At 38.0% G+C, this 12,628-nt stretch overlaps 1 protein-coding gene across 4 annotated transcripts in view; it reads left to right on the top strand.

The window, feature by feature from the left end:
* The window catches only part of LOC140437468 (uncharacterized), a 389,771-nt gene that overhangs the window by 176,572 nt on the left and 200,571 nt on the right, over nt 1–12,628 (top strand). For all 4 annotated transcript variants that reach the window (XR_011950379.1, XM_072527015.1, XM_072527014.1 and 1 more), the window contains exon 3: nt 1,089–1,221. Coding sequence is in view for 3 of the 4 variants with exons in the window: in XM_072527015.1 (XP_072383116.1) it covers nt 1,089–1,221 (133 nt within the window). In the remaining variant the exon portion in view is untranslated. The remainder of the gene's footprint in view (nt 1–1,088; nt 1,222–12,628) is intronic.

Below are 12,628 nucleotides of genomic sequence, written 5' to 3'. Positions count from 1 at the left end.
TTATGGTATACTACTGACTACAGGAAATTCATTTTCCTTGTGGACACCAAACATAGATTCCTGAAGTAAAAAATGAAGAGCTAATAGGCAGTTGAAAATGTACACACGGTTTGTATAATCCTGTGAACTACTAGTGGCGTTCCAAAAAGCAAAAAGAAAATATCACAAAAAGCATTCTAGATCTTATTTTTTGAGAGGATCAGACCCTTTTGCTTATATGTATTAACTTCTTAAAAATCTCTCTCTACATTTTTACTATCTCTGTCATTCTCTTACATTTACTTTTCCCTGCCATTCTCTTACTCCTGCGCGAAATCTTCTTTAACTCTTTACAGCGTCGTTAATCTTGTTCTTCCAATTTTCTTTCTTCCTTATGGATTCCAATCTATCATCGCGTATGTCACTGCTTTATGTCTTGCTTGCTAGATCTGTAGAACTTGGATGGCTAGATCTTGTAAAACTAGCCATCCAGTTCTACATTGCTTTATTTTGGTCACGATATCTTCTTGCTCCTTTGGGCATCTATATTAAACCTCTAAAATGCGGTGATACTACAGGTAGGGACATCTTGATACTTTAGGAAATTTGTGGGAGATACTCCAGCCTTCTAGGTCACCTAAGGCTCGATACTAGCAAAATAGCCAACTCGGAGCTCAATTTGGGGATCATAATAAGCGTTTGTACATAGAATTTATCTGCCTCGTATAGTGTAGGTCCAAGAATAGCAGACTACCTTGCTGTATCTACTAATAATTAAAGTTAGATATTATTTTATTGGGAAGAAGCCACATTTGAATGTTAAAATAAGTTTATTGGCGTTTATATATAATAAGTTTATTAACCATTAATGTATTTTGAGAACGATTTCCGAAGAGGAAATTGAAACGTCAATAAACTTATTTTAACCTTCAATTGTGGCTTATTCCGAATAAAATTGTATCTACTTTAAAATGCCACAAGAAAATAGCTTCAGAACAATATAATTAAAATTATTATTAAAATAGTAATACTTATATGTTATAATATATTATATATATTATATTGGTGTATTACAAACAACATTTAAATTCTTTTTTTTTTTGTTATAGAATGGTTTAAACGCCCTTCATTTGGCGTCGAAGGATGGTCACATAGAAATAGCTAGAGAACTATTAAAACGGGGTGCTATACCAGATGCGGCGACGAAAAAAGGAAATACCTCATTACACATAGCTTCCCTTGGTAAGTATGATTATTTTTTCTATTAACGTATAAATATTAGTCTTTGTGTGTCTGTCTTAAGGGTTTCTTAATTTTTTTATTTTTTTTTTTATTTTGAGGTTTTTTACGGTACGGTACATCAACAAGCAAGGAGAAACGATTGCATAATTATTTCCTATTCTTAATAGTGATTCGAAGAAAAATGATCGATAGTCCGTGGAAAGCCTTCGACGGACGAGTGATACTAAGAATCTCCACGAAAAATAATACGGATCTCCCAAAAGTGGAATATATTTTGACCCTTGACAATGCAGACACAGAACAATTTTATAGAGAAATCAAACAACTGCTGAAATACACAAAGGCAGAGAACATCAACTGAATTATATTTAATTTAAATGCTAAAGTGGGCGTAGGAATAGTCGAGGTCATTGTCAATTCATAGAAAATACATGTCGGAATCAAGTATCTTCGGAACAATCCTAATGAGATAATGACAAAACAAGCATACATTTGTCTCGTCTATTCTTTAATTTATATTCGGAATGCGTGTTTAAAAGAGCCACAGAAAATAACACCGATGGCATTAAAGTAAACAACTTCAGATATGCAGACGATACTGTTATAACTGCAGAGTGTTCAACGAGTTTGGAACAACTTGTAGATGCAATTTCTGAAAAAAGCGACAATCTGGGTTGAAAATTAATTTTAAAATAATTCAGTTATAAACGACAATAATGACAGTTATCAGAAGATATAATCTTATATGATTAAAATGATATTTCCGCCTATGAAGCTAATGTTTCAAAAGTACATGTCATATATTATGTGGAAATTAAAAACAGTGTTGTCGTTTGTTTTGCGTTAAATTCCTCCTCCTAAGTTCCTGCTCTGTTGAGGTTGGCGATCAATATGGCAAATTTCTCTCAGTTCTGGGCTTGATGAATTAATTCATTTTCTCTTGTGTTGGTCCAATCTCTGACGTTTCGTAGCCAAGATTTTTTCTTTCGTCCTATGCCCTTTTTACTTTCAATCTTGCCTTCTAATATTACCTGGAGCTGCTCAAATTCCCTATGGCGCATTATGTGTCCTAGATATGACGTATTTCTAATTTTGATAGTATTGACCATATGAGGGCATGTGTTCATTGCTCTCAGTACTTCTTCATTCGTAGTTCTGCTGGTCCAGCTTATTCTTAACATTCGGCATACAATGAATTTACATCAAAAATATGTTAAAAAAATACTAGGATATTCGAGTGATAGGTTGCCAAAATTTCTTTTGAAAGAAATGATAAGAGCAAGGTGTGGCTGGTGGAAAGATTGGATGAGCATGGGAGACAAATTTGGAATTGAGGTAAGGTGTGAATGGGAATGGAGAGAAAGCTGGCCTAGTATGATTGAGAATATGATAGAAAAAAAGAAGGAGGAGATACAGCGTCAGGCTGAGAATAGGGCACTCGAATCAAATTTTTGTGGACACTACAAAGAACTGCAAGAAGAAGGAGTAAACATGCATTATCTACTGGAAATGGAAAATTTTGGGGACATTCGATGGCTCTTCAAATTAAGATGTGGAGTTCTATATTTGAATGATCGACCTGGCAGAAATGATGAAAGAAGGTTTTGCTCAATGTGTAATACGAAGGAAAGGGAAGATGTGATACATTTTTTGGGAAAATGTTCGGTGTTGAGACATATTAGGTTAAAGTGGTTGGGTAGACATGAACTTAGTAGAGTCGAAGTAGTTACAATGATGAGACAGGGAAAGGCTGAGTTAGCAGGTTATTGTAGGGAAGCATGGGCGTATAGGTATGAGTTAGTGAGCCTATTTAATTATTAAATCTATTAGCATGGTGTTATGTCAATAGTATTAAAATATTAAAATTAGTATTAATAATTTGTTTGCGAATAGCTATTATCTTTTTATCTGTCTTGTCTATCTTGACTATCTTGTTATTATTATTATTATATCAACAGCTTTCACCCCCTCTAAGGGACACATTCAATAATTTTAAATGCAATATATACCTTAATGTTATACTTTGTTATTACTGTTTAGTCTAGGGCGAAGTGCTACTTAATAGGATATACACATTTAGTTTATTACTTACATTTATATGAATATTTACTTAATTTATTTTTTATTAATTTTAATGAACTTGTTAGATGTAATGAGCCTTTGTAATTTTTTGTATATTAATTAGGGAATAATATTAGTTTGCCAACCCTCCTGATGGCATGTGCCAAGGAGAACAAATGTCACTAAAAGAGAAAATTGTATTTTTTTTAATGGGAAATAAAAAGACATTATTGATTGATTGATTGATTGATTGATTGATTGATTCTTAACATTCGGCGGTACATCCACATTTCAAATGAATTTAATTTGTTGACGTCATACTGTTTTAATGTCCAGGTCTCACAGCCATATAGTAATAGAGACCACACATAACATTTTAGTGTTCTCAATCTTATTGAGACTGATAGTTTGGGGTTACAGAGCATTTTACGCATATTCATGAAACCAGATCTTGCTATTTCAATGCGTCTTCTAATGTCTTTTGAGTGGTCTAGTTGACTATTTAGTTCTCTGCCCAGGTATATGTAGCTTTGGGAACTCTGAAGGGTGATACCATTTATTTGTATGTTAGGTGTAACTTATTCATGGGGGTTTTTGTGGAATACCAGAATTTTGGTTTTGGAAAAGTTAATGTCCAAGCCCAGCATATGACTTTCTTCTGATAATATGTTCATCAATATTTTTAGTTGGTCTTCTGTTTATGCTAATACTACGGTGTCATCGGCATATTTTATATTGTTAATGATGATTCCATTGGCTCTGGCACCTTAAGGGCGATCTTCAAGAGAAGCTCTAATTATATGTTCGGCATATACATTAAATAATAGGGGGGATAAAATGCACCCTTGACGCACTCCTCGTTCTATGTTGAGTACTTATGTTATATTATTGAACATGAATGTCTATCAAGTAATCGCTAATTCCACCAATAGCTTAAATAATCACCCTTATGAGATTAATTTGCCATATCAATTAGAATGTGCAACGTTATAAAATAACGCACCTTATTATTAGCTAATAATAATAGCACCTGTCTGACTCAACCTCTTTACTGATGCTTTCCCTAGTGTGATTGATATCACTGGGCAATAAAAAATTATGTTGTAGCTAAAGTTTTATTGACTGATTCTTACTCGAATAGTACTTTTTACACTTAATCCAAAAATGATAATAGTTTTTTTCTCTCACATATGGCTTTTTGTTGCAAGCAAATACAAATAATACATTGTCTTACCTATGTACAGCTACACAAATATGGGTTTAATATATTAAAAAGTGGTTGTGAGGGATTATCTTAAGTATTTTGCTTGTGGCAAATCTGTTTTAAATATCCAGCAGTAGTCAGTAGTAGTCAGTAGTATCCAGCCAGCATTCTCGTAATCCATTTTCCTTGATATCGTTTTTCCACACTTGTAATATCTTGATGGAAACGTTCTCCAACATGTCCAAGATTTTGTGGGAAAAGCCCAAGTGGAAATCATGGAAATTGATTTTAAGATACATGTTGCAGTCCAAATTACTGTAGGCTTTCAGTAAATTGTTGAAATATTCCTTGTAGTTGTCGCCTTTATAATTTCCCAAGAAGTTTTTAACCAAGTTTTTGAAACAGGTCCATGCTCTTTTTTCTGATTCATTAAGTCTGCTTTTGAAATTGTTATCGTTTATCAAATCTCATATTTATGGACTTACAAAGATGCCTTCTTTGATTTTCGCTTCACTTAGTCTAGGAAAGTTTTCTTTTTGTTTTTCCTTTTCCAGCCTGCAAGCCAAGTAACTTAGCATTCCATTAAGATCTCCACATAAGTTCCATCTGTATCTATCGTATTGGATATTTTCTAAAATCAGTTTCATATTGCCATATTATGTCTCTTTCATGTTTGCAGAATGGGCCAAACAGACTGAAGGGAATTGGTTACTGTTATGCAATAGAAGAATTAGAATTAAGGCTAACTTTGGATGAGTCTAAAAATAAACTCCACTCTGCTGGTGTATGCCCATGACCTAAAATGTTCATTAGTGCTGAAATATCATTAAAATACACTAACTTCCTTTCTAAGGAGAAAAAATCCTCAAAATCCTCTTGCTTGTTTCTTAAACCAAATCATTAAGGTCACCTTGAGTTAACAAATGAGGCTCAGTGGCTACCTCAAAACTGGGATCTTATATATCATAATTTTCTTCTTGATCTGGTTCACGATTCGTAGTGTCACTAATTTCTATGGATGTTGGGGAGTATTGGTAGTTGTTGACTATGCGTGACAGGTCGCGGAATGCAATTAAGATATTTTAAAGTATGTTTTGACTTAATTGTTATCCTTGCTATATTTTTTATCCAAAAGTAACAGTCTGAAGTATGATCCGTCGGTTCCCTCTACACCATTGGAACTGCAAACGATATATTGCAAAAACCGTTGGCCCAGTCAACAGTCTACAGCATGTTACACAACATATGTATGGGGCCCCAGTTTTTGTCCTGGTCACCCATCTTACAGCCAAAATAAAGTTCATAACACTTTTTCAAAGATGTAAAATTTGTTCTTTGCGATTTAAAGGTAAACTCGCCAGACACATGACAAAACTTGTCCAGGTGGTTTAGACATCTACAAAGCATGTTTATCTATGTACACAAAACAATTTAAAAGCACTATCATTGGAATGAAGCCTACTGTTTGGGACCTTACAGCACTGACTGAGCTTGAGTCAACAAGAGCGAGCGCGTCGCGACGGGTCTGTGACCTTGTACGCGGACAGACAGGCAAGGCTCCTTAGCATAGCATTGAATATACATCCTTATGATACTTAAATATAACTTAAGTAAAAACTTTTCACTTAGTAAGTTATTTGTTAGGCAAGGTGTTATTTTAAATGGGACAAAACGTTTGTTTACCAGTGTATTCGTTGAAATGTCCTTTTAAAAGTTTTCAGATATATTGTTACGATAAATATACTGGCCTAACTTTTATGACTAATTATTCTGTTTTATTGTAGAAATTTCGGTGGAAGTCTAGATTCAAATTATGGTGAATTCTCCAACTTGATGTTCTCGACTATTCCAGTATATCAGGATTTCGTATATAAATACAACATTTTTATATGGAGAGAGTTAATACTCAAGACCCGCGCTCGCGAATTTGTACGTACGGATATAATAAATTATTGTCAGATAAGTTAATATAAATAAAGAAATAAATTAAATCCGTAAGTGTTATAAATATTGAACCTTTTAATAAATTCACAACAAATGGTGTCAGAGTGAGATCGAACATAAATTAGACTTATAATAATAATACAAGTGAATATAAAATAAATTGTGAAAATGACGACGATTTATGAGCTGACAGTGACTACTTTAAGAAGACATCTAGAAGACAGAGAATTAGCTTCTACCGGAAAAAAGGCTGAGTTAGTCCAACGACTAAAGAACGCTTTGCTAGAAGAAGGACTAGATCCAGAGACTTATATATTTGAAGACAAACATGATGCTGTCATCTCGTCGATTTCGAAATTAGAGAACAAAGTCTCTGGCGATATTTCGAAAGTTTCCGGCGACATCGCTTCTTTAGAAAGCAAAGTCACTTCTGAGATGTCTGCCCTGGACGATAGAATATCTTCGTTAAAAAACCAAGTTGCTGCCGATATGTTAGCCTTCGAAGAAAAGATTAAAGAGATGGAAAGGAAGATGGAAGAAACAGGGACAGCAGAGAGAGGTAACAATCCGATTACAGTGGAGATAAAAGAAGACGAGACGAAATTTAAGTTGGAGACACGGCCGAAATTTGAAGGAAGTGGAGGTTCTATTCATGTTAAAGTCCCAACTTTCTACGGAAAATCATCATGGAACAACTACATGAAACAGTTCGAATCAGCCGCAAGAGCAAATGGATGGTCTGAAAAAGAAAAGGCTGTAAACCTGACTATCGCTCTTCGAGGAGATGCCTTAGATGTGCTTCAGACCATAGCCGTAGAGGAGACCGATGATTTCGAACAACTGAAGAAGAGGTTAAATATGCGATATGGCCACGAACATTTGGAGCATGTATATCAGTCACAGCTTAAAAATCGTAGACAGAAGAAAGATGAGGCTCTTCAAGAATATGAGGTAGATATTGCCAGATTAGTACGATATGCTTATCCAACAGCTCCCGAAGACATGATGGAAAAATTGGCCGTTCAAACGTTTATTGATGGTCTTCGTGATCATGAAATGCAGAGAACACTGCGATTAGCTCGTCACAAGACGCTGGTTGATGTCCTATCCGCCGCCCTCGAATATGAGTCAGCTACGCAGGCCTCTGGCGGTTACAGTAAAGTTAGGACTGTAAAAGAGGAAGAAGATGAAGATAAACTTGACCAGCTCGTTAATATGATGAAAAGCATGACATACAAGAAAACGAAGACCATCAGATGCTGGAATTGTGGCGAAATAGGACACGTACGAAGCTCCTGTAAGCACCCTAGGTACGACGCAAATCAAGAAACTCACCATCAGGAAAACTAGAACGGGTCAGCCTTAGGGGGGCAGCTTCGACCCAAAACTTTTCCAAAGACCCTCTCATACTAATAGCTTCTTTGAAATGTCGTGAAGATAGTGTATATGTAGATGGAGACATAAATGGTAAAAAGCATACGTTGTTGGTGGATACCGGAGCGACCAGAACCATTATACGCCCGACAGTTATAAACAGCCGAAAGAAACTGTTACCAACGAGGTTACGACTTCGGACCGCTACAGGTGAAAATGCCAACATTCATGGAGAAATCCAGGTACAATTGGGAATTGGGGCAGAAAAGTTTGTCCATACTGTTATAGTTGCTGACATCGAAGAGGATGTTATATTAGGAATGGACGTAATGAATATGCATGGATTCCAATTGGATTTTAAGAATAAGGTAATCAAAGTTGGCAACGAGGAGGTATTTCTCCATCCACATAATGACAACACTGTGCAAGCAGCCATTACAGAAGATACAGTCGTGCCTGCGAGAAGCGAAACGATCATAGTAGCGCGACTACAGGGAATTGTAGACGAAGGGAGACCTGTTATGATGGAGCCTTGGAACCACGACGATGAGGTTGGTCGTGGAATCATAATTGGAAAGGAATTGGTGACTTCGGCTAAAGAAATTCCTGTGAGACTTATCAATGTCAACGACTACCCAGTGACCATAAAGAAAGAGACAAAAGTAGGAACTTGTGTACCTGTGACATCCATAATCCGTCAGGCGACAACATCTGATAATTCCAACGACAAATTCGACCAAATGGTTGCAGTTGCAGGACAGTCTCTAAATCAGATGGAGAAAAGAAAATTAAGGGAATTTCTGCGGCAGTATCGTGATATTTTCGTACCGAAAGGAGGAAAGACGGGAAGAACTACCGTTGTTAAGCATAAAATTGATACTGGTAATGCTAAGCCAATTCGTCAAACAGCTCGACGATTACCACAGGCGAAGAGAGAGGAAGCTGAAACGATTGTTCAGGAAATGAAGAAAGACGGGGTGATAGAACCTTCTACGAGTCCATGGGTCTCTCCGGTGGTCCTGGTTAAGAAGAAAGACGGAACGACGAGGTTCTGTGTGGATTACCGTTTGCTGAACAACGTTACCAAGAAAGATAGTTATCCTCTGCCTCGGATCGATGACACATTGGACACATTGGCTGGAAGTAAATTGTTTTCTACTTTAGATTTGAAGTCTGGATACTGGCAGGTAGAAATGGACCCAGTCGATAAAGAAAAGACAGCCTTCACCACAGGATCTGGATTGTGGCAATTCAACGTTATGCCATTTGGACTTTGTAATGCTCCTGCGACATTTGAGAGGCTTATGGAAAATGTGTTGAGAGGGTTATCTTGGAAAACATGCCTGGTTTATTTAGATGACATAATCGTCTTGGGGGAGACATTCGAAGATCATTTGAGGAATTTAGAAAACGTTTTTAATCGACTTAAAGCTGCCCAATTGATGCTAAACCCCAAGAAGTGCCAGCTATTTCAAGGTAAAGTCAATTATCTGGGTCATATAGTCAGTAAAGAAGGAGTGGCCGTGGATAAAGGAAAAATCGATTCCATTAAGGAATGGCCAAAACCAACTGACAAACATCAAGTGAGAAGTTTTCTTGGACTATGTACTTACTACCGGAGGTTTATTAAGAAGTTTGCAGATATCGCTAAGCCATTAACGCGACTTACGGAGGAAGCAAGAGATTACCGCTGGGATACAGACTGCCAAAATGCCTTTGAGACCTTGAAAAAGCATTTAATAACAGCACCAATTTTAGGGTATCCACTGCCAGAAGGAGAGTTCATCTTAGATACAGATGCAAGTAATGTGGGAATTGGAGGAGTGCTGTCTCAGATTCAAGGAGGACAGGAACGAGTCCTCGGATATTTTAGTAAAGTTCTTTCAAAACCTGAGCGGAATTATTGCGTCACGAGGAGAGAACTTCTAGCAGTAGTTAAATCAGTAGAGCACTTCTATCAATACCTCTATGGCAGAAAGTTTCTAATCCGAACCGACCATGCCGCCCTTAAGTGGTTGATGCAGTTTAAGAATCCAGAGGGTCAGATAGCCAGGTGGATCGAACGACTCCAAGAATACGATTTTAAGATTGAGCACCGAGCCGGAGTTAGCCACAGAAACGCTGATTCTCTTTCCAGAAGGCCATGCCCAGCAGAGTGTCCCCACTGCAACAAAACGGAATCCAAGGAAGCAGCAGTGCTAAGAACGACGATTGTCAACGACGACTGGACGCCTACTAAGATAAGGGAAGAACAAGAGAGAGATCCAGTTATACAGAAAATCCGAAAATGGAAAGAGGAAAACCGTCGACCACCTTGGCAGGAAATATCAAACCTATGCTCAGTAGTTAAGACGTATTGGGCCCAGTGGGACTCATTTATCATCGAAGATGGCTTGCTTAAACGAGTCCTGGAAAATGATGACGGTTCAGAGAAGAGAAGACAGTTGGTGATCCCAAAGAGCAGAATAGCCGAAGTACTTCGTCAGTTACACGACAGTCCATCGGGAGGGCATTTTGGTGTAAGGAAAACCCTTCAGCGAATTCGGGAACGGTTTTATTGGATGAACAGTTCCGACGACGTAAAAGACTGGTGTAAGAAATGTACTATTTGTGCTACGAGTAACGGGCCTCACCGGAAAAGGAGAGCTCCTATGAGACAATATAATGTTGGAAGCCCGTTTGAAAGAATAGCTTTGGACATTGCAGGGCCATTTCCAGAAAGTGAAAATGGGGGCAAGTACATGTTGGTAGTAATGGATTACTTCACTAAGTGGGTCGAGATTTACGCACTTCCAGACCAGAAGGCCGCCACCGTTGCAGATAAGTTGATCCAAGAATATATCAGCCGATTTGGAGTGCCTTTGGAGATCCATAGTGATCAAGGCAGGAACTTCGAAAGTGATCTATTCCAAGGAATATGTGATAGACTAGGCATGAAGAAAACAAGAACTACCGCGTATCATCCGCAATCGGATGGTATGGTAGAACGAATGAATAGGACAGTTGGCAAGTATTTGACAAAGATGGTGTCCGATCATCAGCGAGACTGGGACCAATACCTTCCGTTCTTCACAATGGCCTACAGATCTGCTGTTAACGAATCAACAGGCCAGACACCAGCCAAAGTCCTATTCGGACGCGAAATGCGACTACCTTGTGATCTAGAATTTGGGTGTCGACCTGGAGAAGATGTAGCAGGTGAAGATTATGTGATCGAATTACGAAGAAGAATGGACGATGTACATGAGTTGGTCCGTTCCCACCTTCAGATCGCTAGCGACCGAATGAAGAAACGGTACGATACACAAGCCGAAAAGGGTTGCTTTAAGAAGAACGACAAAGTATGGCTGTATAATCCCAAGAAGCGAATAGGTTGTTCTCCCAAACTGCAGCAGTTTTGGGAAGGTCCATACCTCATCATGGAGAAGATCAACGATGTCATCTACCGAATAAGCAAGATTCCGAGGGGAAAGCCGATGATAGTACACCATAACCGGTTGGCATCTTTCGAAGGTGACCACGACGTAGATGAAGAAGTGGAAGTAAACCAAGTCCAAGATGTGTTTGACCTCACGTTTGAGGAATTCATGGGTGCCTATGGAGGTACCGGTAAAGCAAGACATGGTGTTACCACTGAAGAAAAGCAAGATCTACTCGCGCTCCCCGATGACTACTCGCTGGCCCTTACCATCCCGGCCAGTATCAAAGACGCACCAGGGTTGGCATTCGTCTTTCGAAGGAAGTTTGGTCGAGTTGCAGAACTTCAATGCCAGGTGCCAGCTCCCGGTAAAACCTTGAAACTCCAAGATGCATCACGTTACCTTTTCTACCTGGTAACAAAAGACACTGCCCGTGACCAACCTACCTACCGAGATGTATGGGAAGCCTTACTTCAATTGAGAGAGCACGTACTAGAGTCCGACGTGCAAAAGTTAGCCATGCCAAAGTTGGAGTGCCGCCAATTAGATTGGAGGGTTATCCGAAATATGGTGGAGGAGATCTTTAAAGACACCGAAGTCCAGGTGTTAGTCTGTTGCAATCCGCATAGTTACTGGTGCGGAGAGAAAACCGTCCCTTGTCATTTTTATACAACTGGAAGTTGTAAAAGAGGGTCCAGTTGCCGATACCAGCATACAGTTCCGGTTCCAGTCCCGACAAGGTTCCAGGAGGAACCATCTTTTAAGAGGGGGGCAATGTTACGATAAATATACTGGCCTAACTTTTATGACTAATTATTCTGTTTTATTGTAGAAATTTCGGTGGAAGTCTAGATTCAAATTATGGTGAATTCTCCAACTTGATGTTCTCGACTATTCCAGTATATCAGGATTTCGTATATAAATACAACATTTTTATATGGAGAGAGTTAATACTCAAGACCCGCGCTCGCGAATTTGTACGTACGGATATAATAAATTATTGTCAGATAAGTTAATATAAATAAAGAAATAAATTAAATCCGTAAGTGTTATAAATATTGAACCTTTTAATAAATTCACAACAATATTCTTATATGAAGTTAAATGTGTCGATAGCAATTAAAGACACATTTAACTTCATCTTTCATCACTAGATGTCTCTAGTAGCATACAATAGTAATTATTTTTTCTATAATTGCCAGAGTAGTCGGTGCGTTTTGGTTTGGTTTGAGTTTTCTTACAAGCTCTATCTGATGACGGGAAGACCCAGAAACACGTGTCAGGGAGTGGTAAGAAGCTCAAATTAAATCGAAACGCAACCATTTTCGTATATTCTTATATCGTATTGTATAAAATACTTACAGTAATTTCTACATTGTTTCGAATTGATATTTACAACTTTATA

The sequence above is a fragment of the Diabrotica undecimpunctata genome, chromosome 3 (assembly GCF_040954645.1).
Source record: "Diabrotica undecimpunctata isolate CICGRU chromosome 3, icDiaUnde3, whole genome shotgun sequence".
Taxonomy (NCBI): Eukaryota; Metazoa; Arthropoda; class Insecta; order Coleoptera; family Chrysomelidae; genus Diabrotica; species Diabrotica undecimpunctata.
The sequence above is the reverse complement of the archived record's forward strand: the minus strand, read 5'-3'. Positions and strand labels throughout refer to the sequence as shown.